At 41.4% G+C, this 26743-nt stretch overlaps 2 protein-coding genes across 2 annotated transcripts in view; one reads left to right on the top strand and one right to left on the bottom strand.

Moving 5' to 3' along the window:
• The first annotated feature begins 6 nt into the window (after nucleotides 1–6).
• Nucleotides 7–9700, top strand: PSMC1 (proteasome 26S subunit, ATPase 1). The gene is made up of 11 exons (XM_014947036.1): nucleotides 7–20; nucleotides 641–694; nucleotides 1545–1641; nucleotides 2043–2167; nucleotides 2622–2807; nucleotides 3009–3137; nucleotides 4137–4233; nucleotides 4440–4629; nucleotides 5737–5888; nucleotides 8938–9092; nucleotides 9393–9700. The coding sequence occupies exons 1-11, from the start codon at nucleotides 18–20 to the stop codon at nucleotides 9525–9527; spliced, it is 1323 nt and encodes a 440-aa protein (XP_014802522.1). The 5' UTR covers nucleotides 7–17; the 3' UTR covers nucleotides 9528–9700.
• Nucleotides 9701–11159: 1459 nt separating this feature from the next.
• The window catches only part of NRDE2 (NRDE-2, necessary for RNA interference, domain containing), a 30289-nt gene continuing 14705 nt past the window's right edge, over nucleotides 11160–26743 (bottom strand). The window contains exons 7-14 of the mRNA XM_014947034.1: nucleotides 22538–22671; nucleotides 21302–21422; nucleotides 19738–19904; nucleotides 18650–19036; nucleotides 16202–17130; nucleotides 13785–13923; nucleotides 12659–12730; nucleotides 11160–12001 (exon numbers count right to left, since the gene is read on the bottom strand). Coding sequence (XP_014802520.1) covers nucleotides 11876–12001; nucleotides 12659–12730; nucleotides 13785–13923; nucleotides 16202–17130; nucleotides 18650–19036; nucleotides 19738–19904; nucleotides 21302–21422; nucleotides 22538–22671 — 2075 coding nt within the window. The 3' untranslated portion in view covers nucleotides 11160–11875. The remainder of the gene's footprint in view (nucleotides 12002–12658; nucleotides 12731–13784; nucleotides 13924–16201; nucleotides 17131–18649; nucleotides 19037–19737; nucleotides 19905–21301; nucleotides 21423–22537; nucleotides 22672–26743) is intronic.

Below are 26743 nucleotides of genomic sequence, written 5' to 3'. Positions count from 1 at the left end.
TGCGGCGGCGGTGCAAGATGGTGAGACAGCGGCTCTCTCCCGGTGCAGGCCCGGCCCGGCCCGGCCCGGCCCAGCGGGGAGGGGTGACAGGGCTCCTCCGGCGTCCCGCCGCCATCGCCCGGGGTTTTTGGGAGTCGGGGGGAGCGCGGGCGGGTGCGCCGGGCCCGGGCCAAGGGGTGCGGGCGAGGCGGGGTCGCCGCCGCGGGAGGGTCCCCTCGCTGCTCGTAGCCGGGGGTTCCGTAGGGCGGTGTCGCCCCCGAGGGGTCAGGGTCTCGGCAGGAGGGAGGGTGAGTAGACGGGCTGGAGGGAGAAGCGTTCGTGATGCCCCTCGCTTAGCGCTGCGCGTTAATGAAGCACGGAATGAGGTAAATTACGGTGCAGCCGGACAACGCGGTGCCGTGTGAGTCCAAAAGAGACCCTCGATCGTGTCCTTCCCACCCTCGAAAGCCCCCGCTTCTCTTTAGTCACCGGCTGTTGGCAGCTCATTGAGATGTCTTAATACTTTGTTTTGATGGGAGAAACCTAATCTAGAGAAATCTAATCAAAGTATTTCTTTACTTTACTTTACTACGCAACTGCCCGTAGGTTTCAAGATTCATCGTAGCCTACTTCTGTTTGGCTTTTATTTCTTCTTTCTTAGGGTCAAAGTCAGAGCGGCGGACACGGTCCTGGTGGTGGCAAGAAGGATGACAAGGTAACTAAAACCAAAACAAATGCTGGTGCTTAAAGGATGAACTGCAGGGGTGCTGTTAGAGAGGCTGGCTGCCAAATCTTTATTTTACCTTTTTTTTTGTCTGGTTTTATACTCTGACCCACATAAAATTAACACTCTTGCTAGTTTTGATGAAATGTCTTCTGGGTGTGCGTTGGAGAAAACAGGTTGCAGTTCAAAAATAGAAAAGGGGGCTTGACTGAAAAGGAAAACTGGAATTGTTTGATCGTTGTAATTTCTAAAAAGAATAAAGCTATAAATCTGTTTGGGTCAGGAAAGACTAGTTGCCTTTGGGCTGTCACTTAAGTAACTGGTTTTGGTTTGCAAATGACATCCTGCTGTCTTCTGCACGAGGTCAGCACTTCATGTTGGGGACCATTAGAGGCCTTTCCAGTTTCCTTTGGAGATGGAAGTGTGTTGTACCCGGCACACTCTGCCCAAGCTGAGTGCACGTTACCTGTTCATTAAAATCCAACAGAAATGGTCAAATTCAGTATTTTCCTCATCCTTTCATGTAGGAGTGTTGTTCGTGATTTACTTCAGGCTTTGGCCTTCCGTGTTCTATATTACCTGAAAATTGGTAGAAATCTAAATGAGAGAGAGGGATGTAAAATAAGCAGGAGAATAAACTTCTGAACTTTCCTTCCCTAAAAAAATAAGAATAATATTTCTTTTGGATTTCACACTATGTATCCTAAAGGAGACAAGTTTGTTATGTAGCCATTCAGCTTAAGTGGAGCTCTCTGTCAGTCTGTGCACCTAAACCTGTCTGCATTTTTTCATTGTTAATATCCTGATTTTATTTTTTCATGGAATTCTTTTTCTCAATAAGGATAAGAAGAAGAAATACGAACCTCCAGTTCCAACCAGAGTGGGGAAGAAGAAGAAGAAAACAAAGGGACCAGATGCTGCCAGCAAACTCCCCCTGGGTAAGGGTTCTGCCTGCCCCACAGCCTTGAGAACGTTGGCTCTCCCCTGGAGGTGCCTGGCTGGAGGTCACAAATGGTTAAACAGAAGGCCAAATGTGATTTTGTTTCTAATTAACCTAAAAACACAAAATAAGACCATCGTTATTTGAGATGCAGCCCATGAACTCCTGGGTAAGAGAGAGAGAAAAATTGAAATGAGAAGAAATGCAGGGGAAGCATTATCTTTAAAAATATTTTTTACCTAGAATTACAGTGTGATGAGTAAAATACTGCCTGCTGCTCGTATAGAAGTTATAGAAGTTATTGTTGGAAAATAAGCATGATTTCTGGTAAAAAATTAGTGAATAGTTGGTACTGTGTCAAACTTGGTGTAAAACAATGTGATTGTGCTCTGATTGCAGTGACCCCGCACACACAGTGCAGACTCAAGTTGCTGAAACTGGAGAGAATTAAAGATTACCTCTTAATGGAGGAAGAGTTCATCAGAAATCAAGAACAGATGAAACCTCTGGAAGAAAAGCAAGAGGTGAGGTTTGAGTTACTTTGAATACAATAAATGCTGTAATGCAAACCACTTATTGGGAAAGCAATGGAAATCAAGTGCCACAAATGTGGAAGTCTGTGAAATCATGAAAAATGAAATCTCAGTTACTGTCCAGAAAACAGGGGTTTTTTTCCTTGTAGTTTAACAAGATGAGGCCACAGTGGTTTTCTGTTTCTTAGTGGTCTGTCAAAGTACAGCTCCCAGGTACCCGTCAACAGAGAAAGAAAGAATATTCTAACTATGCACGTCCATATCATAGGGTAGGACTAAAATAACTGGAATTAGCTTCTGGCCTGTGCTTTGATGCCTTTTGGGGCAGTGAAACAGCAATAGCAAAGCCTGGTTCTGTTCAGTTGGGTGTGAACTCCTGAGCCAGTGTTGTACGAGAATGTTTTTGCCCCTGTTTTTGAGTTGTTTCTTGGGTTCTTGACAACAGGAAGAAAGATCGAAGGTGGATGATCTGAGGGGAACCCCCATGTCGGTGGGTACCTTGGAGGAGATCATTGATGACAACCACGCTATCGTCTCCACGTCAGTAGGATCGGAACACTACGTCAGTATCCTGTCTTTCGTGGACAAGGATCTGCTGGAGCCCGGCTGCTCGGTTTTGCTAAATCATAAGGTGAGTTGGTTTCATAAAATGAAGCACCAGTTCATGTTCTGTTTTTAACTGGGCTTTTTTTTTCTGAGAATCACAGGATCAGAGGGGCTGAGAGCTAATCCTCTTTGTCACACACCTGAATAGATGGGCACTGGGTTTAGGCTTCAGCTTGTATGAGTAACACTGTTTGCTTTTTTTGACAACTCTTAATGCTTGGATCAGGTTCATGCGGTGATAGGAGTCCTGATGGATGACACAGACCCTTTAGTTACCGTGATGAAAGTGGAGAAAGCGCCTCAAGAAACATACGCCGACATCGGTGGCCTTGACAACCAGATTCAAGAAATCAAGGTATTTGGTTGTACTCATTTACACTGACAAACAGCAACGAGCAGTTGTGCTGGGAGCTCCAAAGCCCAACAGCAGGATCATAGAATCATAGAATGGTCCAGGTTGGAAGGGACCTTTCAGATCATCGAGTCCATGGACCCGAGTCTCTGGAGTGGGCAGCACACCCGTTCACAGGGCGTGTGCACAGAAACCTTTCACAGGGGTGGTGGGTCCTGTAGAGCCCTGAGCTCAGAAAATCTCTGCAATAACTTAGTCTTTTGCAACGCGTAACTTGTAAAGTTATCCGTTGTGGCAAGGTAAGAGTTAAATTCCAAGAAGTGCAGAGGTTCTTTTGAGTGTCTGATGCCCTCCAACCTGACTGGACTTGGTGGGTTTTTTAATTTTTTAATTTTTTTAAATTTTTTTTTTAATTTTGTGTTTGTGGTGGTTGGTTGGTTGGGTCTGTGCTTTGTTATTTGAACTGCCAGCAGAGCTCTGCCTGAACCCTGGTACAACTCAACCCTTCTGATTTGGGTAGGCATCCAAAAATCACAAATGCTCTTAAAATAGTGCTCTGTAGTATGTGGTAACTTGCAGTGGAAGACACCCTGTCATAAAGGGTCTCCTCACCCAAGGTCCTGCAAGAGTGTTTGGGTGTCGGGAACTCCAGGTTCCAAACCTGGGGTGATGGATTTAGCTTTAGGAGGAGGAGGAACACTCGCTGCTTCTCTTCCACACGGCAAGTGGAAACAGCAAGAAGACCTGTTCAAGCAGAGTAGTTGCCTTAGAACGGGAGGCAGCAGAGATGCGTATTTAAGTATTTTTCAAGGTCTGTCCTGAATAGTTAAGTTCTTTTTGTCTTCATTACTTTGATTAATGCTGTTCTCGAGACCCCCCCAGAGCTGCTGTGGAGAGTGCTCACTGATGGTTGGACTAGACAATCTTAAAGGTCCCTTCCAACCTAGATAGTTCTATGATTCTTTAAAAAACCTCACTTGTATTTTTTTTCTTGTGCTACAGGAGTCTGTGGAGCTTCCTCTCACCCACCCCGAATATTACGAGGAGATGGGTATAAAGCCACCCAAAGGCGTCATTCTGTACGGCCCCCCCGGCACAGGTATCCTGCAGTGCAGTGACAGCCCTGCTCACCTCACACCGAAAAATAAATTATGTTTAGATAATACTGAGCTATTGCCAAGTCTGCCACAAATCTCATATGACTGTTTTGTTAAAGCACTTTCTTCTTTTTCTTCTTTTTTTTTTTTTTTTTTCCTGTTTATCCCCTGCAAACTAATAACAGTTTTTCTTTCCAACTGAAAACAGGTAAAACTTTACTGGCCAAAGCAGTGGCAAACCAGACTTCAGCGACCTTCCTGAGAGTGGTTGGTTCAGAACTCATCCAGAAATACCTGGGGGACGGTCCCAAGCTCGTGCGCGAGCTGTTCCGTGTGGCGGAAGAGCACGCTCCCTCCATCGTCTTCATTGATGAAATCGATGCCATCGGTACAAAGAGGTACGATATTCCCGCTCCCACCTCACACACGAGTGTTGCCAGGGACAAGGAAAGGTTTACTAGAAACACTGCTCTTGCAAACATATTGATAGTCAGTTTCTTAGCTCTGCTACCATTTTCGTAATACTCTTTTTTAACAAGTAAAACATAGAATCATAGAATTGTCTCGGTTGGAAGGGACCTTTAAGATCACCTAGTCCAACCACCAACCTAACTCTGATAAGAACCCATCACTAACACATGTCTCTAAGCACTATGTCAGCCCGTCTTTTAAATACCTTCGGGGATGGTGCCTCAACCACTTCCCTGGGCAGCCCATTCCAAGGCTTAGTAACCCTTTCTCTGTAAAAATTTTTCCTAATCTCCAATCTGAACCTCCCCTGGTGCTACTTGAGGCCATTTCCTCTTGTCTCATCGCCTGTGACTTGGGAGAAGAGACCGACCCCCCCCTGGCTACACCCTCCTTTCAGGGAGCTGTAGAGAGCGAGGTGGTCTCCCCTCAGCCTCCTTTTCTCCAGGCTGAACACCCCCAGCTCCCTCAGCCTCTCCCCATAAGACTTGTTCCCCAGACCCCTCACCAGCTCCGTTGCCCTTCTCTGGACTTCAGATGACTTGTTTTAAATTACAGTATGTCACAGCCTTTTCCTATTAAGTAGGTGTGACCAGAGACTGAGCCTCTGCTCTCGTGCTACCTGGGAGCATCTCTGTGATGGAGTGTCTTACACAGAAAGAGGCACCGTCTATCAGTTCACATGGTGTCCTTCAAGTGCAAATCCAAATAGACAGTAATTTTTATTTGTTAATTTTGTTGGGGGGGGGGAGAGATTTCCAAGTACATAACAAACATGGAAAAGAGACCGATTTGTTTCACGTGACTGCTGTCCCTTTCCCCAGCTGCAGGGACAGTTCAGGGTCTCTTCACTTTCCTCCATGTCACAATCCCATTCTGAAAACCTGCTTTTTGTTTCCTATGGGTGAACATTAAATTTAAAGCCAAAATCTGTTATGGCCATTTAAAAACCAAAACCACCACCGGGTTATTTTGTTTCTGTGTCGATGGCAGGCGTGTGAAGTACGTTCTTAAATTTGCATACCGTTTTCTTAAAGGTATGACTCCAATTCGGGTGGCGAGAGAGAGATCCAGCGCACCATGCTGGAGCTGCTCAACCAGCTGGATGGGTTTGACTCTCGGGGGGATGTGAAAGTGATCATGGCCACCAACAGAATAGAAACACTGGACCCCGCTCTCATCAGGCCAGGTAAGAGCAGCCGTTCTGCTGTCTGTGCTTAAGGCACTTTTCCTGTGAAAGGAGGGGTCAGAACTCCACAAACAGGGGCTGGTGAAAATGCAACTCACTGCTCTGTCTTCATTCACCGTCTCGTCTCTTAAAATCAGAACCCAGTCACAAGCTTCCAAACAGGATAAAAAATAGTGGAAGAGAAGAAATGTCGTAATTCCTCTTACATATACAGAACCAATTTGTATATTGTTCCTCTGGATTAAGATGGCACAGCTCCTAGTCCAACCACCAACCTAACTCTGATAAGAACCCATCACTAACACATGTCTCTAAGCACTATGTCAGCCCGTCTTTTAAATACCTTCGGGGATGGTGCCTCAACCACTTCCCTGGGCAGCCCATTCCAAGGCTTAGTAACCCTTTCTCTGTAAAAATTTTTCCTAATATCCAATCTGAACCTCCCCTGGTGCTACTTGAGGCCATTTCCTCTTGTCTCATCGCCTGTGACTTGGGAGAAGAGACCGACCCCCCCCTGGCTACACCCTCCTTTCAGGGAGCTGTAGAGAGCGAGGTGGTCTCCCCTCAGCCTCCTTTTCTCCAGGCTGAACACCCCCAGCTCCCTCAGCCTCTCCCCATAAGACTTGTTCCCCAGACCCCTCACCAGCTCCGTTGCCCTTCTCTGGACTTCAGATGACTTGTTTTAAATTACAGTATGTCACAGCCTTTTCCTATTAAGTAGGTGTGACCAGAGACTGAGCCTCTGCTCTCGTGCTACCTGGAAGCATCTCTGTGATGGAGTGTCTTACACAGAAAGAGGCACCGTGTATCAGTTCACGTGGTGTCCTTCAAGTGCAAATCCAAATAGACAGTAATTTTTATTTGTTAATTTTGTTGGGGGGGGGGAGAGATTTCCAAGTACATAACAAACATGGAAAAGAGACCGATTTGTTTCACGTGACTGCTGTCCCTTTCCCCAGCTGCAGGGACAGTTCAGGGTCTCTTCACTTTCCTCCATGTCACAATCCCATTCTGAAAACCTGCTTTTTGTTTCCTATGGGTGAACATTAAATTTAAAGCCAAAATCTGTTATGGCCATTTAAAAACCAAAACCACCACCGGGTTATTTTGTTTCTGTGTCGATGGCAGGCGTGTGAAGTACGTTCTTAAATTTGCATACCGTTTTCTTAAAGGTATGACTCCAATTCGGGTGGCGAGAGAGAGATCCAGCGCACCATGCTGGAGCTGCTCAACCAGCTGGATGGGTTTGACTCTCGGGGGGATGTGAAAGTGATCATGGCCACCAACAGAATAGAAACACTGGACCCCGCTCTCATCAGGCCAGGTAAGAGCAGCCGTTCTGCTGTCTGTGCTTAAGGCACTTTTCCTGTGAAAGGAGGGGTCAGAACTCCACAAACAGGGGCTGGTGAAAATGCAACTCACTGCTCTGTCTTCATTCACCGTCTCGTCTCTTAAAATCAGAACCCAGTCACAAGCTTCCAAACAGGATAAAAAATAGTGGAAGAGAAGAAATGTCGTAATTCCTCTTACATATACAGAACCAATTTGTATATTGTTCCTCTGGATTAAGATGGCACAGCTCCTTTATGTGACTGTAAAGGCAGGCTGTAGTGTTTGCAGTGATTCGTGGGGTGTCGGGTGGTTCCGCTCCTGCTCCGTCGATGAGAACTGAAGCCCGAATGAGGAGAGCCTGGATTTTGATGGTGGGAAACCAGGGTGCTCCTTTCCCCACCCGTTGTCACCTGGGGTTTGAGCAACTCAGAAGTAATACCTTATTTTTTCACTTCTGTGGCACGTGATGAGTCAAGAGCTTGAACAGGCACATGTAGTATTTTTAAATGTGCCAAAACGTAACACATCTGTGGGGTCTGTTAAATCAGAAGTCAGAAAGCAACACAGAGATCAAAGGAATAAGCTAAGCCTCCTGTTGGTGTCCTCTAAATCGTAAGGATTGAAGAGGTTTTGGAGATATTCCTTGTAAAGTAATAGAGGTAAAAGGGAGAGCAAAGATAATTGAAGATGAATTTGTCAAAGAACTACTCTGAACAGTCACTAGACTGGAGTTTAGAAAACACCTCCATGGTATGAAGTTCTGAGGTGTGTTTGGGTTTTCAAAAGGTCTGTTTCTGTCACCTTCTTAGCCCTGCCTTATCCCTCCGAGTCAAGCAGGTGCTGTTGGAGCACAGGGGAAAATACTGTTCCAATATTCAAAGACAAGCAAAGATGATCTAAAACTTTGTTGGAAGGAAACTTTCTACACCTGTTGGGTACTTAAATTATAACCATTGCATGAGCAACAAAGGCACCTGCAGCAGCTCGGTGGAGTGATTCACCGTTGTGTGCGATAGGCTGGAATACCCTGCGTGGTGCCATCAACCCTTATTTTTAGAAAAGGTACTGTAAAAAATCAAGAAAAACAGGAGTGATCCAGGGATGGGAAGTATGTTCAAAAAGATCGCTCATTGAAGTTGGAACAATGAGTCTCAGAACATCCAAAGTCCCTACTGACATAAAGGAAACGTGGTGGGGACTCAGAACAGAACATCTTATGCAAAACCTTCCTTCAGTTAGATTTTGGGGTTTGGGGTGGTTTTTTTTAGGAGGCTGGTTATATTGGAAGTTCTTCAAGTTGCTACAGTAATTATTTTGGGTGTGTGTATGTGGCAGAAAATTAAACTTCAGAGCTAAATGTCAGCTCAGAGTAGAATAAAACTTATAACAAGAATGTAAGTATTTCATTAATACTTTTCTGTGCTGGGACACGTTGCCTTTTTTATATTTGTACGTGGCTGGAGGAAGCTGTGGTTTTCATGTTTGCCAGGTGGGGTGTCTCTCACCTGCACTGACACAGACTTCCACGGGGTCCTTCAGCTCCAGTAGCTTCCTGGTCACTGCAGACAGAATAGTCCAGTCTCACTTTCTACTCAGAGACGTGACTGGTGGTGGTGTGAGGAATCGGGTACTCCCAACCTAACCCTGAGACCTCCTCCCTGCTCCATTCCCAGCAGCTGTGTCTCAAACCCTCAGCCTGAGCTTTTCTCTTGCACAGGACGCATCGACAGGAAAATCGAGTTCCCTCTCCCTGACGAAAAGACCAAGAAGCGGATCTTTCAGATTCACACCAGCAGGATGACGCTGGCAGATGATGTGACTTTGGATGACCTCATTATGGCCAAAGATGATCTCAGCGGTGCAGACATCAAGGTCAGTTGCACTTCACCGTTGTTAGACTTCAAAACACAAAGCAAGTCTCTTTTTTTTTTTTTATTGCATCCACAAAACATTGTGTTGAAAATGTTCTTGAGTTACATCAGTGTGGTAATGTGGTGACATCACTGAGGGACAGCTTTATCTGGCTGCTTCTACGTGCTGAACAGCCCCACACTTCCCAATGTACATCGTGTTACTGCTCTTCATGTCTCCTGCCAAGCCCATGGGAGTGGTGTGAAGGGGCCACTGTCTTCCAATGGACAGACAGTAACGTTCTGGCTCTCTCTCTTGCAGGCCATTTGTACAGAAGCTGGATTGATGGCTTTGAGGGAACGGCGCATGAAAGTCACAAACGAAGACTTCAAAAAGTCCAAAGAGAACGTTCTCTATAAGAAGCAGGAGGGAACCCCCGAGGGACTGTACCTTTAAGTCACCCATCTGTTTGGGGACCATCAGGAGCTCTTCTGGTGTTGATGACAGCTTTGTGTAAGACTACCCAGTCTGGCTAATATTCATTCTTGAAGAGGTTAAATCCTGGTGGGTTGTGGTTTTTCAGTCAGTGTAACACTTCCTTTCCCAATAAAGCTTTTATTTGAACTGAACTGTCTTGATGTTAAAGACCTGCTATTATATTAACGTGGAACTGTCTATTGCTTTAGTCAGATTTATTTCCAAGGAAGGGTGCTGGTGCCCCAGGAGTCCTTTTCTCCGTGACCCACACGCTGCTGGTGGGACACAGCAGGTCCTCCTTAGGTGAGTCAGTGGTTACAACTCCTATCTAATTGGTGATGTTCTTCAAGTAATTACTTTTCTGTATCTCTTTGAAGGGGTTAAGTAATGAGGAGAAAGGTCACTTTTAACTAATGTCTGCGTAGTCACCTATAAGTAAAAAGTTAATGAAAACCACACAACCTTAAGTAACAGATGATACACTTTAAAAGTATCCAGCTGTATCTAGCATGTGGTGGAGAAGAAAGCAAGGTGGACACTCACTGGTATTCTTAGTTTAAAGATCTAAAGGTGTTTGGTTAAAGGTACTTGTAAGACTAAAGAGTTTATGAATTGTTTTTCCCAAGATATAGTTCATTATATAAAGACGCTTCCTTTGCTCCGCGTTAGAGAATGTCTTTAGGAGGAAGCAGCACAGCAGGATGGAGGAAGTGTCCAGGCACAGGCCCTGACCAGCAGAGGGTCACTGTTTGTCTCACTGTGGCCCTGTGGAGACATTCCAACTGCAGCTCACCCACTTGGTGTCCTGCAGCATAACCCTACAATGAGCTCTCCCCCCAAACGCAGCCCTCTAGGCACTCAGGTTCTATTTTGCCAAGCTGTAACGATGCACGTACGGCTTGTTAAGTACTCTGGGTAGGGTAATTAATTCCCAAATGTCTGTGGGATTTTTAAGGTTTACATAAAGCTCCATACACAGAGCACAGCTGAGCAACGTGCAGTCCTTGTTCTGGAAACTTTCTGTGGGAGCAGATGCTGGCCAGGAACAGCCGCTGGAGTTAACACTGAGTGACTCCCTTCATGGGCTGCCAGTGCTGGAACAACAATGGTGGCAGCAAGGCCAAGAGAGAGGGTTTTTCTGTGTAAAAATGATGTGGTTCATTGTTAAAAACAAACCCTAGAGCTGAACAGTCTCGTCTATTTCATCTGGATGACAGGAACCCTGCAAAAGAGTTGTTCTTTCATCTGGAGATGATAGAAAAACAACAAGCAGTGGTTTATTACCCATTTTTATAACCCTCAACAGCAGGGTCACTAAACAGTCCTTCACATATTGCAGCATAGTTTGTCTTATAAAATAAATATATAACCTATGTATTTAAACTGTTCCCTTATCTCATATTACTTCTCTAGGAGCTTGCCTAAAGACTCTTGGAACAGAAGCTACTAATTAAAGAGTCCTTTTTTGACAACTCTACCTTCTTTGGTGAGGATTAAATACAGAACAGACCTTTGCTGCTCTTAAGATGATTGCCTGTATTTGGGGCAAAAGACAGTAATCAATCATCACGAAAACTTGATTAAAAATTAGCTGCTTAGAGATGTATTATATACACTCACAGTTCTATTTAATTAAGAAATAAAAAATAATTCAAGCTCCTTTTGAATATATTCAGATATATTTTTCATAAATATTCGTATTAAAATGCTCATCTGTCAAAACATACAAATACAAGTCCAAAATAGGTGCCTGCTCAAGCAGAGATTTAGCTTTTGCCAGCAGTTTCTGTAGAGCCATAATGCCTGTTTGCCTGGTGGTTATATATACACACACACACATACCAAGCTGAAGGAAATTGCTGGAGTCTGCCAACTGGAGACCAGTGAAGCATCCCTTTGGCAGATGTTTATTTCCTGTGCTGCTCACCAAACCATAGTTGGCATGTCCCGAAATCTCCACTGAGCTCCACGGAACGTAATTTCAAACAATAGAAGAAGAAATGTGGGCAACATCCAACAGGAGGCTATTTATAAGAGGGCATCCTTCTGTGGGAGCCAGCAATACTTCAGGGAAACAGATGCATTTTTGTGGGCGAAATGGAGTACTCGATTCCAGAGCATTTGCAGCTGGTAGAACTCCATTTTGATAGCAATTTATATAAAAACTTGAAAAAAAAAAAAAAAACACTTTAAAAAACCCCAAACTTAAAAGAAAAAAAGTACACAGTACCCAAGACCCAACAGAGTTCCTCTTTGAAAAGAGACAGGTTGAACTGCTAGTGTTTGAAGCAGCTTCTTTACTTTCTCCACTCGTCTACAGTCGTCTTTTAAACTTCTAATAGTAGCTCCAGCTCTTCCATAGGTACCCGCACCCTCAGCTCCTTCTCAGTCATTAGATCAAGTGTCTCTTGCAGTTGATCAGGGAAGTACTCTATGGCATCCAGATAGAGCACCTGGAGAGACAGAGAGCAAGAAAAAACACAGCATGAAGGATGGAGATACACAAATAACTCTGTAGCAAGAACATAAGAAATATCATACTTCTTTGCTTCTTTAAAAGAACGCAAACACAGTAAGTTCTACAGTGACAGCAATACACATTTAATCAAGTCTTTTCCAACTCTTCCTAAATAATTTTATTCCAAAAGATAAAACGTAGGCAAAAGATAAAAAGCAGTACCGGAGCATTTGCAGCACATACAGACATCACCGCAGGAACTGCAGGTGTCCCTGAATAATTTCTTACACTATTAATTAAACACATTTTTATTTGCCTATATATTTCTGCTACTACCATGCTCATGATAAAACATGGTTTCAAAGACACAATCACTTTTAGATCACACAGAGGAATTTATGATCTCCTCACCTTGTGCAACACAACCCTGTTCTGTTCTGAACCCCCCGCAGCACTCACCACGATGTTTGGGTCCAGTTCAGATGCAGCTCTTCTTTGCAGAAAATCTGATGGTGCTTCTCCTTCAGAAATCTCTCCTTCCATTTGCATATAACTCATTACAACAACTACTAAATTCTAACCTTTTTTTTTAAATAGAGAACTTCAAAATTTAAGATCGTGATGACAGGTTTATATTTTTTTCTGTGCTTACCTTTGCCCAAGGACAGTTTTGAAGGGCTTTATAAAACAATCCTTTACTTTTTTCTTTTTTTTCTAGTGAAGCCTGAGTGAGAAAAAAAAAACAACTCAAAACATTGACACTTAGTGCAGTAATGGCTCAAAATAAGAAAATTCTCTCTGAGACAAAGAAATTACTGCTGAAAAGCTCAGTGTTCCTCTGCTGAGGAATCCCCATTACTGTATGTTGTGGTAGCTCCATGACTGCTCCATCTGCACCAAGCAGGGTCAGCAAGAGCAGGGCTGCTCAGCACCGCGTCCTGTTGGGTTTTGAGTATCTATCTCCACAGATGGAGACTCCACAACCTCTGGACAACCTGTTCCAGTGTTTCATCACCCTCACAGTAAATAAAAGCCAAACCTTTTTCTTACATTTAAATGGAACTTTCTGTATTTCAAGATATGACTCCTGCCTCTTGTCATTAGGCAGCACTGAGAAGAGCCTGGCTCTGTCGTCACAGCCTCAGACGAGGTAATATATACATTGATATATCTTCCAGCTGCCTTCACTTCTCCAGGCACAAGTCTCCCAGTCTCTCCCAGTACAACACCCGCTCCAACCCCCTAATCACCTTCATGGCCCTTGGCTATTCAAAGGGACCTGGACAAGCCAACAGCAGAATTTGGTACATCAGCCACTCTTCATTTTCTATCATCTGCAAACCTGCTGAGGATACACTCTCTCATTAATGAAGATGTTAAAGGGCACACTGGTCCCAGTATCAGTCACTGGGGTACAGCACCAGTAGCTGGCCTGCAGCAGGAGTTCATCCTGCTATTACAGCCCTTTGAGCCTGATTTCAGCCCCCTCACTGGCCGCTCCCCCAGTCCCTGCTTCACCAGCTTGTCTGTGAGGATGTTATGGGAGGCAGTGGGAAAGGCTTGGTAAAGTTGAGATAAACAACATCCACTGCTGTCCCCTCATCCACTACTGTCATCTCCTCACAGAAGGCTACCAGATTAGTCAAGCATGATTTCATCAAAGATAAACAGGAATTTAAGACAAATAGTTTGGTTCAAAATCTATTGTATTGTAGCTGTGGTCATGAGAAAATCCGAATATGGTTAAAATAATAATAGAACTGATAGTCTCTTCTTACCAGAAAGTTCAAATACATTCTCCACAGCAACGGACAATGGGTGCCATTTTCACTCTGAATTGCGTGTTCAAACAGAGCTACAATCCGATTTGTTAACCCGGTTTCAGGAATGGTAGAATGTATTTCACCAACATCTGCCCTGAAACACAGAGGAAAAAAGAAACCACAATCCCTTAAGGGCAAGCAAAAGGACCACATTCAGGTGAGGGAGGGTGAAGATCAATGTACTGTCTCTGTTCACGTTGCACTGTTTAGAGCCAGGGTTTTGCATTTCATGATAGAAACTCTGAATGTTATAAACCAGATTTTTAGCACTTGCGAATCTAATCAACACATTTCTACAAAGGAAAATCAAGTTTAGAAAAAAAAAGGAGATAAATGAGGTATTTTTGTGAAATTTCTTTAGCATGTTGAAAAGTTAACCCTGTCCGAGGTTAATTTCTCTTTGAGTACAATAATCCCCTATCACATGATCTTAAAACACTTATCTTAGTCTTCATTCAAGATCACTGAGCATCCCAAGCTTGGCATGGCAGCTCACACCAAAGCCCAGTGCAGGTCAGCAGGCTGCCTTCTGGTGCCCAGGTAAGCCTCTTCACACTTACCCCTGCCATCTGCCAAAGACCCTATGTTGGTCTTGGATCAAGGCCTACATTATCATTCTGGATCTCAACCATGATTACAGTAATAATTTTCTTTTTCACCCAGTGATTCACACCCCCTAAGTTGCAGGCATAACACAAAGGCAGGTATTTTTCACTGAAACACTGATTTCCATCTACAGCTGATACAGACTGGATTATTTTTGATGCCCGAACTTGAAGAAACAGCCTGTAGCACTCACGTTAATGTTACTTCTGCCTGTGTGCACTCCCTTACCTGCCAGCTTGCTCCACTCACCCTTAACACTCGCTCCTAATTTGCCTCTTTTTTTTCAAGGGTCTTTGAGGTCATGTGTTACCTTCTTAACCTTTGCCGTGAGGGAAAATGGTGTAATCTCTTTGCATGGAGTCAGACTTCTGAAGCATCATACCTCACACTGACTTACACACACTACTGTCTTACCCTTCATTTCTTTAAACGAATTTACAACAACTACTAAATTCTAACCTTTTTTTTAAATACAGAACTTCAAAATTTAAGATCATGATGACAGGTTTATATTTTTTTCTGTGCTTACCTTTGCCCAAGGACAGTTTTGAAGGGCTTTATAAAACAATCCTTTACTTTTTTCTTTTTTTTCTAGTGAAGCCTGAGTGAGAAAAAAAAAACAACTCAAAACGCAAAAAAAATCTGAGCCCAGACCATGCACAAATTCAGGAAATTTCCAGCCTTTTCTACCTAGCAACAGCCCCATATGGAATCTAAACTCTCAAGTGCTCACTATGGAAACAGATCTGCCACGCGAAGAGCTGTCTTCTGGGATCCAGCAGTAGTAGGACAGTGAGCTCGGCCAGAAACAGCAGCTTAGCTCTGTGTTACGCTCCTTACTGCTCTAGTATCAAAAGGCAGCAGTTTCCAAGCTCACAGTGTTTACCTTGGCCATCTAAGCAGGCTCTTAGTTATTTGAAAATTGTTTAAAGAAATGTGTACCGTCTTGATGTCAGTAGCAAGGAATCAAACAGAAAGCAACACCCAAGCTGATCCAGTAGAAAGGACGTGAGATGATCACCTAAATAAAATAAGAAAATTCTCTCTGAGACAAAGAAATTACTGCTGAAAAGCTCAGTGTTCCTCTGCTGAGGAATCCCCATTACTGTATGTTGTGGTAGCTCCATGACTGCTCCATCTGCACCAAGCAGGGTCAGCAAGAGCAGGGCTGCTCAGCACCGCGTCCTGTTGGGTTTTGAGTATCTATCAAAAAAAAATCTGAGCCCAGACCATGCACAAATTCAGGAAATTTCCAGCCTTTTCTACCTAGCAACAGCCCCATATGGAATCTAAACTCTCAAGTGCTCACTATGGAAACAGATCTGCCACGCGAAGAGCTGTCTTCTGGGATCCAGCAGTAGTAGGACAGTGAGCTCGGCCAGAAACAGCAGCTTAGCTCTGTGTTACGCTCCTTACTGCTCTAGTATCAAAAGGCAGCAGTTTCCAAGCTCACAGTGTTTACCTTGGCCATCTAAGCAGGCTCTTAGTTATTTGAAAATTGTTTAAAGAAATGTGTACCGTCTTGATGTCAGTAGCAAGGAATCAAACAGAAAGCAACACCCAAGCTGATCCAGTAGAAAGGACGTGAGATGATCACCTAAATCTTTAATTCTACTCAGGATTCTGCCACAGTCCTGAACAAATAATCTTCCCTTGCTGCAGCTTCTTCGTCTGCAAAACGAACTACGACAGCATTTTCTCTCCTCTGGTAAGTGATGAGAGAGATCAAAAAAAAAGCATAATCACAAGGAGCTGCGAGATATTACCTCTGGACATTCTCAATGAGTTTTTTCCTCATCTGCTCTGCTCGGATTGCAAACAGCCACGGCTCCAAGGAGTTAGTAGACCTTGTGACACCATCAAAAAACCTTCGTGCTTTGCTAGCACTGTGAGACTTCCTTTGGATGTGGATATATGACCTCCAAAGAGACTGGTTGCTAGGATACCGTTTCAGAGCCTCCGTTAGTGCCTCTCGCAGAGGATTCAAAGGATAAACACTAATTTTCATGTGGAATCTGAGTAAATTTGTATGCAGCAGTGTGACAGCTTCAAGAGCAGGGGGAAAATTTTGAATGCCAAAATTCTCTCCACCATTTTCACATTTCTGTGGACCAGGAGCTTCGAGTTTTTCCGAAGTCTGTGCATATATTAATACTGCAGCATCAATCCCAACAGTCAAATACTGGAACAGCGCGTAACAACCAACCAAGTTCACCAGCTGATCAGCGTCACTGACCCGATCCTGATCACAACCTGCTGTTTTACTTAAATAATCCTGCAGTGCATGCTCATAGGTTTTACGAGCTTTCAAGATGTTCACAGACAATACTTGTCCGCTATAGGGCACGTATGGTCCACTTTCAGCCAATTTGGTCAATATATGAACAGCACGTGACGTAACTGCTCCTTCTAGACTTTCCAGTAGTTCCACTTCCAGCTGAGCGTAGAGCAGAGCCAGGCTGCAGAGCTGGGGACTCTTCAGTCCTCCCGTCCCTGCTGTGCAAAGAGCTGTGTCAAACACCTTCCTGGCATCATCGGTGTTACCCAGCAGCCACTCCAGGTAGGCATAGAGTTTCCAGAGAGAAAGATCGTTGCGGTTGTCGGGTGCTTTAAGGAGACTCTTGGCCAATTTTTTACTCTTCCTCCCCTGTGCTTTCAGCTTCTTCTTCTTTTTCCTTTGGAGGCACTGAAGTACCTGCGGGGGAGAATGAACAGAATAAATTTTCAGAGGGATAGGAAAAGAAAGGAAAAAAAACCCTCACAGCATTTTTTTAAATTTCATTACTCATTACATTTCACCACCAGCTAGATCTTTTGCTATCAAGGAAAAAAAACCCTCACAGCATTTTTTTAATTTCATTACTCATTTCATTTCACCACCAGCTAGATCTGTTGCTACCGAGTACTGTAAGTTGTCACAACTGCCTGTTGTCAGCTCCCTCCAACATAGCCAAATTACAAAGTCTTATCATTATTACTTCTGCCACCAAATAATATCAAATTGCATTCTTTTAAAAGGCCAACTGTTCAAATAAAGAGCTGCTAATCTGTAATGGTTGAGAAAAGGAAAATAAATTATCCTGTCTGGCCAGATGCAGTTTACAACCAGCATAATTAAACCTCCAAGTAGCTATTCAGAGTGGGGAACATGCTGATAGACAAACGTAGAGATTGGATGGGAAAATTACAGGAGATCTTCTGGTCAGGGAGTGTTTGGGTAAAAGACATGGAACTTCCCCATAAGGAAACACAACACTAAACTTTCTGAAGCATTAAGAAGACAGTCTGGACTCTCATCCTTCTGTGGGCATGCATAAACACAACACTAAACTTTCTGAAGCATTAAAAAGCCTGGACTCTCATCCTTCTGTGGGCATGCAGTGTCAGCTCCCTCCAACATAGCCAAATTACAAAGTCTTATCATTATTACTTCTGCCACCAAATAATATCAAATTGCATTCTTTTAAAAGGCCAACTGTTCAAATAAAGAGCTACTAATCTATAATGGTTGAGAAAAGGAAAAGAAATTATCCTGTCTGGCCAGATGCGGCTTATAACCAGCATAATTAAACCTCCAAGTAGCTTTTCAGAGTGGGGAACAGGCTGATAGACAAACGTAGAGATTGGATGGGAAAATTACAGGAGATCTTCTGGTCAGGGAGTGTTTGGGTAAAAGACATGGAACTTCCCCATAAGGAAACACAACACTAAACTTTCTGAAGCATTAAGAAGACAGTCTGGACTCTCATCCTTCTGTGGGCATGCATGAGAGCATAAATAAATCCAGATTCAAGCGAATAAGGAGTTATTTCCTTCCATAACACTACAAATGTAACTTATAGAGGAAGTAGTAAGTTTCTTGGCAAGGTGCTCATTCATGGTATTGGGGATTGTGCACTTTGTAGAATAGTTTGGGAAAAGTACTTGTCTGACTCACTTTGCCTTGTAAAAAATCCCTTGCATTTATTTCTGTCTACCTACAACATACCATATAATAACAAAAACACCTTTGTTATATGTATGCTACAGTGTAACATACTGAAGGAAAGGGTTTGGGCTTTTTTTATCCCCAGCACAATCTTAAATGGCATTTCCTGATTTGAATACTTAGTCCTACAAGACTCAATCATCAATATTTATTTTAAATAATATAAACATTAACACACAAGAAAGCCACACATCACTAAAGTGATTATATGCAGATTCCTCATTACCTTAGATATTTCATACTGTAACCAACAATTGGACAGGTTAGATTTTTCCTTTCCTGAAAAGAGCAGGAATAGGACATGAAAAACGTTCTGTATGAATTCCTCTCCTTCTTTATAGTGGCCTATGTGATGTCTCCCCCGCAGCATCGTGTCCATATGACCAATACTGCTGAATCCAGAAAGTGGAAAATGAACACAAGTCAGTGGCTTTTCATCAGAAAGCACGCTGTCAAAGACGTTATTTTCATCCATGGCAATATAGAGGTTGGAAGGAAAGAGTTTGCTTGTACATGGAACTCCCAGGAACTGCAAAAATGAGTACAGTAGCTGACGTTGAAGATCTGGATCAGAAAGACGGATTAAAGATGGCCCAAGATCATCAAATAATACCTAAAAAAAAATGCGAATTAAAACAAGCTCTGTTAATTTATGCAATCAAATAAAATCAGCATTTATGTAATTTATGTAATTGAAAAACCTTTTCAGGTCAATAGAGATTTGTAATTACTACTAAATGCTAAGAGAATACCATTCAAATTAAAACCAGACAAGTTGAACGGGCAATGCGTTTTTCCAGTCACACTGTAAATTTGCTATCGAGAGATTTCTTTGCCCTGGAGTACAAGAGATCTTCACAGAAAACCTCTACAATGAAGCTCTGAAAGATACTATTGCTTAGGCCATTAACACATTTTTATTTGAAAAATCAATATCTGGCTTGACCTATCTCCCAAGAAGAAAAAAAAATAAATATCCAACTATCTCTCTTGAAGGCAACAAACCCTCTGTTTATTTAATGCATGTATCTCCTTAAGCACGGATTTCTGTGACATTTCCACATACAGATGAGAGAAGTCACAGAACAGCACAGACTATTTGCCTACAGCCCTTCCAAGGTTTACCATGAGCTTCCCATGGATTTCAGCAGTCTCAGCATAAAACCTCAGCTAAATTTTGAATTCCAAACAAAGAAAATAATTTTTTCCAAATGAAGAAAAGGATCGCTCTTCTGAAATATCCATTGGCAACGAATTCAAATGAAAGAATAATTCATCTTATCATCTCCCCGTGTTTTATTATATCACAGTGACCTGTCTTTCTGGATCATCACAATCTTCTTCAGTTTCCTTTGGCCTCCATGGTAACCAATGCCTTGCTTCACGAGAATATTCAATATCCAACCAAATGTGCCACTTGGGGAGAGTTTTATCCTTTATTTCTTGATCTTCATCTATCTCTTCTTCTTCATCGTCATCATCTAAAACCAAATCAAGACACAACCCCACCCCAAAATTATTACAGAAAAATTAATCCACCAAATCCAAAGACCAGACTTGACATACAATTTAACTACTTTAAAAATGTAAGCAAACACAGCGTTAATAAAACAGACACGAAACAAAGCTCCAAATTTCCATGTCACAGTTCTGGGTTTTGACACCAACTCCGGGAGAGTAGGAGGTTTCCAAACTTCTCGAACCAGTGAATCAGTGTCAGCACTCAAGCTTTCTCAGAGAGGAGAAAATAAAACACTGACAGGCTGTGAACCACGTTTATCAACAGCAGTTTGCAAGCAATAGCCAAGAGTCAAGCATCTTTTTGTGCAAATTAGGTTCTTCATACCTCGGCGTACAACCTGAAATGTGCTCTATCAATACTCATGTGCTTAAAACATGTTGAGAAAACCACTGTAAGTAACAAGTAACATGTAACGTTAAACATCGTAAATCAAGCTTTGCAATGTTGCTTTAAAATAGCTGGCATTTTCAACATTTTAATTCATGGGCAATTAAAAAACTAATGTAGTTAAGTACATGCAAAAGGAGGTATGTGTATGAGTAGACAAGGGGGGGACTAAGCAGCAGGGAGGTGTGTTTTCTGCATCCCTGCTCACCCAGAAGCTCTCCAGCCAAGCAAAGATGCAATTCCTTCGTTTTCTGCATCACAAAGAGTACGGAAAGGTTTTCTTCCTATTCTACTATTTAGTTGCTATAAGAAACTGAAACCTGATTCTAGAAACAGAATCATTAAGCTAGGAAACCTTGAGGCAACCAGCATCTAATAGTGTAATTCTACCTGGTCTGCCAATATGATGAAAGGATCTTAAGGGAAGTAGCTTCCTTCCCCTTTATACAGGTACAAGTTCCAAGGCGGCAACCAGCATCTAATAGTGTAATTCTACCTGGTCTGCCAATATGATGAAAGGGTCTTAAGGGACCCTTTATACGGGCACAAGTCTCAAGGAAGTACTCACACCTTTAGCCTCTTCAGAACAGAGTGGAGGATATGCCATCCTCTCCCTCCATGCTCATTCCTAGGAAGGACAACACTATTCCATAAATAATACCATACATAGAATACTCAACATATGCTTTTCCCTGTGAAGGAAGGACAACACTATTCCATAAATAATACCACACAGAATACTCAACACATCCTTTTCCCTGTGAAATGTGACATAGTTGATCTTAACCTTGGTAAATATTTTTTTTAATTTGTATGCAAAAACATGAGAAGAAACAGCTTGTATCATTCTAACCAAAATGTTTGGAAGAACACCTGGGCATATAACTACACACATCGACATAGAAGAAACAGCTTGTATCATTCTAACCAAACACGGGCATATAACTACACATATCGACACAGACATACCAGGCTTCAGAGCAACCCAGCCACCCTTTTCTTGTTGGTGCATCCAGGCTTTCCAGCCTCGTGCTCCTTTTTCTCCAATTCGTGGTTCTCCACTATCCCAAAAGGGTTCAAAGAATTCCACCTGTTGTTTTGGGCAGGGGGAACCAAAAGAAAACACAGAGAAAGTCAACTTTGGTTTTCCAGACCTTATAATCACCTATCTGGGGGCAACTTCTGTAACTAAAGACTTTATTAGATACTGCTTAAGAATCAGCAGGAACAACTGAGTACTTCAGTTATGCCTGTGGCACAGCAGGACTCTTAGCAGCTCTTCTCATGAACATAAAGATTGTCTTTAAAAGGTATTAGGCTTTAAAGAAAGCAAAAGACTTTTGTGCCAAATGTCCTGTACAGATCCTTTAAGGATAAGGGTCCAAAGTCAACAAGATGTGGCTTCCAGAAAGCAAATCTCCCTCCTCCACATCTTCCATGGGACCATGAAGAATTTGGCTAATGGAATGGTAATTCAGACAATCATACACCCATGGTCAAATCAAAATATTACAGTTGGACATAAATATCACTGGACTGAGGACAAAAGGAAAAGATCAGTAGGATTTTATGTCCCACGTTGGTCAACAACTTCAGGGCACTTTCCAGTGAATCAGAAGTGCAGGGTTCTAGCTCTGACTTTGTCACTGTCTGTATGCCATCTGTCATCTTTAGATTCATCAACTCCTCCCCTGCTTTGTGTATACTTAGCTCTAATGACCGTCTCTCTCCTATTCCATGTTGCTGCTGTGTACCAAACTTTGGCTTGGACACTGAGATGTGACTGTTAATCCAAGTATTAACAATGAAATTTACTCTAAGAAAAATCGAGCACCAACATATCAGGAAATGCAGAGCTTACAGCAACTGCAAAGCCTAATTCTGCTCCTCATGAATTTATTCTTTTCTCCAAGTGAGAAAGTGAACTGTGAAAACAGTACAGAAACAAGTAACTCAAGACTGAGTCATAACGCTTCTGTAAGAGGGCAGAATGTGTGATCAGCTGTAAATCTGGCATTTTCCTTTTTTCAAGAACTGCACTTTGCAACCTAAACACTGCCCTTTTAAATTGAGGTTCCTTTTCATCCTGCTTTCTTAATAGTTTTTAAACACCACAGATAATCTTAAAAATTCATCAACAGTTTTCTGTTACAGCATTCTCTGTAATGCACAAGGATGTACACACATTTAAACGGAAATTGCTACCTGTCCCCTTGTTGGCAGATCTTTTACACTGTCGGGTTTAAAGAAGGTGAAGTCAATCAGAGCCTGAAACAAAGACACTGCTTTCTCAGAATGGCCAGCCTGTCTCAGGAAGTGGCACTGCTGAATAAATATAGCTGGAAAGTAAAGAAGATAAAATTTTAATATTTCAAATAAATTTTGCTGCAAAGTACTTTATAACAGCCCACAAATATACAGAAGTCAATCAGAGCCTGAAACAAAGACACTGCTTTCTCAGAATGGCCAGCCTGTCTCAGGAAGTGGCACTGCTGAATAAATATAGCTGGAAAGTAAAGAAGATAAAATTTTAATATTTCAAATAAATTTTGCTGCAAAGTACTTTATAACAGCACACAAATATACAGAAGACATACATGAAGTGCTGTAGAACATAGTTTTGGAACACTATCAAAATCCAAAACACAGGGAGTAACTCACATAAATGCATGTCAAAATTCTAATAATTTAATTAAGACCTCCCAATTTAAATGCATCAACCAGATGACCTTTTATTCATGCCAAACATGCACTGTGCTTGTTGATGAATAAAAGTTATATGTGATGGTCCCAACTTTAGTTTATCCAACATCTCACAAAGTGGGCATAGACCTCTTTGAAGATGCTGCGCATTATTACAATTCACACTGGAAGTGATTAAAACAAAAATCCTTTTTGCCTAATTTTTTCATGAGATAGTTACATTGGTAGTATATTGGCAATATAACATTTTCATTCCAACTGTCATTCCCACTTTCTTTTCCTTTACATAATAAGTACTCAGCCCACAAATATACAGAAGACATACATGAAGTGCTGTAGAACATCGTTTTGGAACAGTATCAAAATCCAAAACACAGGGAGTAAGTCAAATAAATGCATGTCAAAATTCTCATAATTTAATTAAGACCTCCCAATTTAAATGCATCAACCGGATGACCCTTTATTCATGCCAAACACGCACTGTGCTTGTTGATGAATAAAAGTTATATGTGATGGTCCCAACTTTAGTTTATCCAACATCTCACAAAGTGGGCATAGACCTCTTTGAAGATGCTGCGCATTATTACAATTCACACTGGAAGTGATTAAAAGAAAAATCCTTTTTGCCTAATTTTTTCATCAGATAGTTACATTGGCAAAATATAACATTTTCATTCCAACTGTCATTCCCACTTTCTTTTCCTTTACATAAGTACTCATTTAAGAGACATCCAGTCTATTGGCCAAAGTGTTACTGCTTGAAAGTAGAGGAGAGTCCTATCCTTTGCTCTTCAACAAATTATTTCTGTAATCATTGCCATGTCCCTACTACGCACTGAACCCCAAGTCTCAGCTTAAAAAGGGAAGCAAAGCCTCAGTGTTTCTATTACTCTATTCTCAATGAGAGTCTTAAAGGAAAGAGCTGAAAAAATAACAGGTATTATAAACACCTCTACTACTAGGGAGTTCAAGGACATCTCGGAGATATGCCATCACTCCAAATTATACTCAAGTCTTAGCAAAACAATGGCTGTTCAAATTTGCTTTAAATCATAATCTTAATTGGCTGGCAAAAAAAAACCCCAACCCACTAAATCAAGACCTAAATAATTAATTGACAGTTTTGAAAACAGTTCTTCAAGAACTACTGGCACTTCACTAAATGCATTGGGTTTGGAGGGTTTTAAACAGAATATTAAAGTGTCTTGATAGAGACATGTAACAACATAGGTCAGCATCAATTGCTTCTAAGGAACATCTTAATTTTTAATACTAAGAAGCGGCAAATTATTTACTCCTTTTACTTGTATTAAGATTTACAACAGATGTGTGCACATAAAAATCTGAATTGAGCTAGAATATAAAAACTACACATTTCATCTGATTTTCCTGCAAAGTCAATGATTGTTTCTGATAACAAAGAGAGTTCTGAAGATACTTAAACAACAAAAAGTATGTTTAAGTATATAATAGAATATTCCGAAGTATTTAACCAATTAAGGTATTTTGCCATCAATTGTTATATGTGATGGTCCCAACTTTAGTTTATCCAACATCTGACAAAGTGGGCATAGACCTCTTTGAAGATGCTGCGCATTATTACAATTCACACTGGAAGTGATTAAAAGAAAAATCCTTTTTGCCTAATTTTTTCATCAGATAGTTACATTGGCAAAATATAACATTTTCATTCCAACTGTCATTCCCACTTTCTTTTCCTTTACATAAGTACTCATTTAAGAGACATCCAGTCTATTGGCCAAAGTGTTACTGCTTGAAAGTAGAGGAGAGTCCTATCCTTTGCTCTTCAACAAATTATTTCTGTAATCATTGCCATGTCCCTACTACGGTTAAGAGACATCCAGTCTATTGGCCAAAGTATTACTGCTTGAAAGTAGAGGAGAGTCTTGTCCTTTGCTCTTCAACAGATTATTTCTGTAATCATTGCCATGTCCCTGCTACTCACTGAACCCCAAGTCTCAGCTTAAAAAGGGAAGCAAAGCCTCAGTGTTTCTATTACTCTATTCTCAATGAGAGTCTGAAAGGAAAAAGCTGAAAAAATAACAGGTATTATAAACACCTCTACTACTAGGGAGTTCAAGGACATCTCAGAGATATTCCATCACTCCAAATTACACTCAAGTCTTAACAAAACAATGGCTGTTCAAAACCAAAACTGCTTTAAATCATAATCTTAATTGGCTTGCAAAAAACCCCCAACCCACTAAATCAAGACTTAAATAATTAATTGACAGTTTTGAAAACAGTTCTTCAAGAACTACTGGCACTTCACTAAATGCATTGGGTTTGGAGGGTTTTAAACAGAATATTAAAGTGTCTTGATAGAGACATGTAACAACATAGGTCAGCATCAATTGCTTCTAAGGAACATCTTAATTTTTAATACTAAGAAGCGGCAAATTATTTACTCCTTTTACTTGTATTAAGATTTACATCAGATGTGTGCACATAAAAATTTGAATTGAGCTAGAATATACAAACTACACATTTCATCTGATTTTCCTGCAAAGTCAATGATTGTTTCTGATAACAAAGAGAGTTCTGAAGATACTTAAACAACAAAAAGTATGTTTAAGTATATAATAGAATATTCCGAAGTATTTAACCAATTAAGGTATTTTGCCATCAATTTTTTGGTATCCCACTGACACTGAAAAAGTTGTCCTTTCCTTGTTTCTCAGCTTTAAACAGACTAACTTTGATTAAAATAGTCTGAATGTAGAGAATATCTCACCAGGACTTGCTGCCAAACTGGAAATAAAAATAAATTCTAGGATAAGATTTTCTGCATGATAAAAAAGAAAACTATATTTGAAGAAGTGCAAAGATCAGCATTTTCTTTGAGGTAAAAACTGAAAAAAAACTATGAATGCATACTTGATTCAGTCTGTGATGCTAAGACACTTCTGCAGCTGAACTGACCTAAAAGATAAGGATGTTTCTCCCCAGCCCGCAGGTATCATTTGAAAAATAGGGCTCCCTTTTCACAGCATAATTTGAGAATGCTTGACTTTATTTGCTTTACATTAACAGATCCTAGTAAATTAAAAATATTATAAACTGCTACCTCAAAATTTAAGTGAATACTGATCTATAATTTTAAATCCATTTTAACCTGCTTTCTTAAATGTCATGTTTTAAAAAAACACCCACTTATTTCCAAGCAGGTGGCACAGTGTACTGAAGGGAACACTAGATGGCATAATCCACCACTATTTAAAATTAGCTCTTACACTTTATTAGCAAAGGTCAAAGGTTGAAGATACAGGTCTACCATACATGTACACTGTTACTCACCTCATCATTAATTTGTGAAACTCTTTGTATATTTATTCTTAAGGTAAATATACAAATATATAACTTATCTTCTTAATCAGTAATCTTCCTAATAAATCAGTTCAAATTCAGTACAAGAATTAGATAGTTGAGTTAATAAAAAAAAAAAATAATCTCAGATAAAGTAGTCACCCCACTGGAAACTTCTCCACTCGTATCATTTTAATTCCAAAGGGGGTAGGACACCAAACCAAAACACAAAGCCCTCAACAGTGTTCATAAACAAATCATTATAGTCTTAATATATTTTTCTTGAGAAACACTCATTGTGGTTAGTGTACAAAGTGACCAAAGTGTTGGAAATCAGAGACAGTAGAAGCAATTAGAAACTATCAGGCAGTACAATGTCCA

Source organism: Calidris pugnax, unplaced genomic scaffold, assembly GCF_001431845.1.
Source record: "Calidris pugnax isolate Ruff unplaced genomic scaffold, ASM143184v1 scaffold127, whole genome shotgun sequence".
Lineage (NCBI taxonomy): Eukaryota > Metazoa > Chordata > Aves > Charadriiformes > Scolopacidae > Calidris > Calidris pugnax.
This window is presented reverse-complemented; position numbering and strand designations above follow the sequence as displayed.

What these genes read in the sequence shown, in the direction of transcription:
- PSMC1 (XM_014947036.1), top strand. An exon ending in TGCCAGCAAACTCCCCCTGG is followed by an intron (nt 1,642 to 2,042) that starts GTAAGGGTTCTG and finishes CTCTGATTGCAG; the next exon opens with TGACCCCGCACACACAGTGC. An exon ending in TCAGCGGTGCAGACATCAAG is followed by an intron (nt 9,093 to 9,392) that starts GTCAGTTGCACT and finishes TCTCTCTTGCAG; the next exon opens with GCCATTTGTACAGAAGCTGG.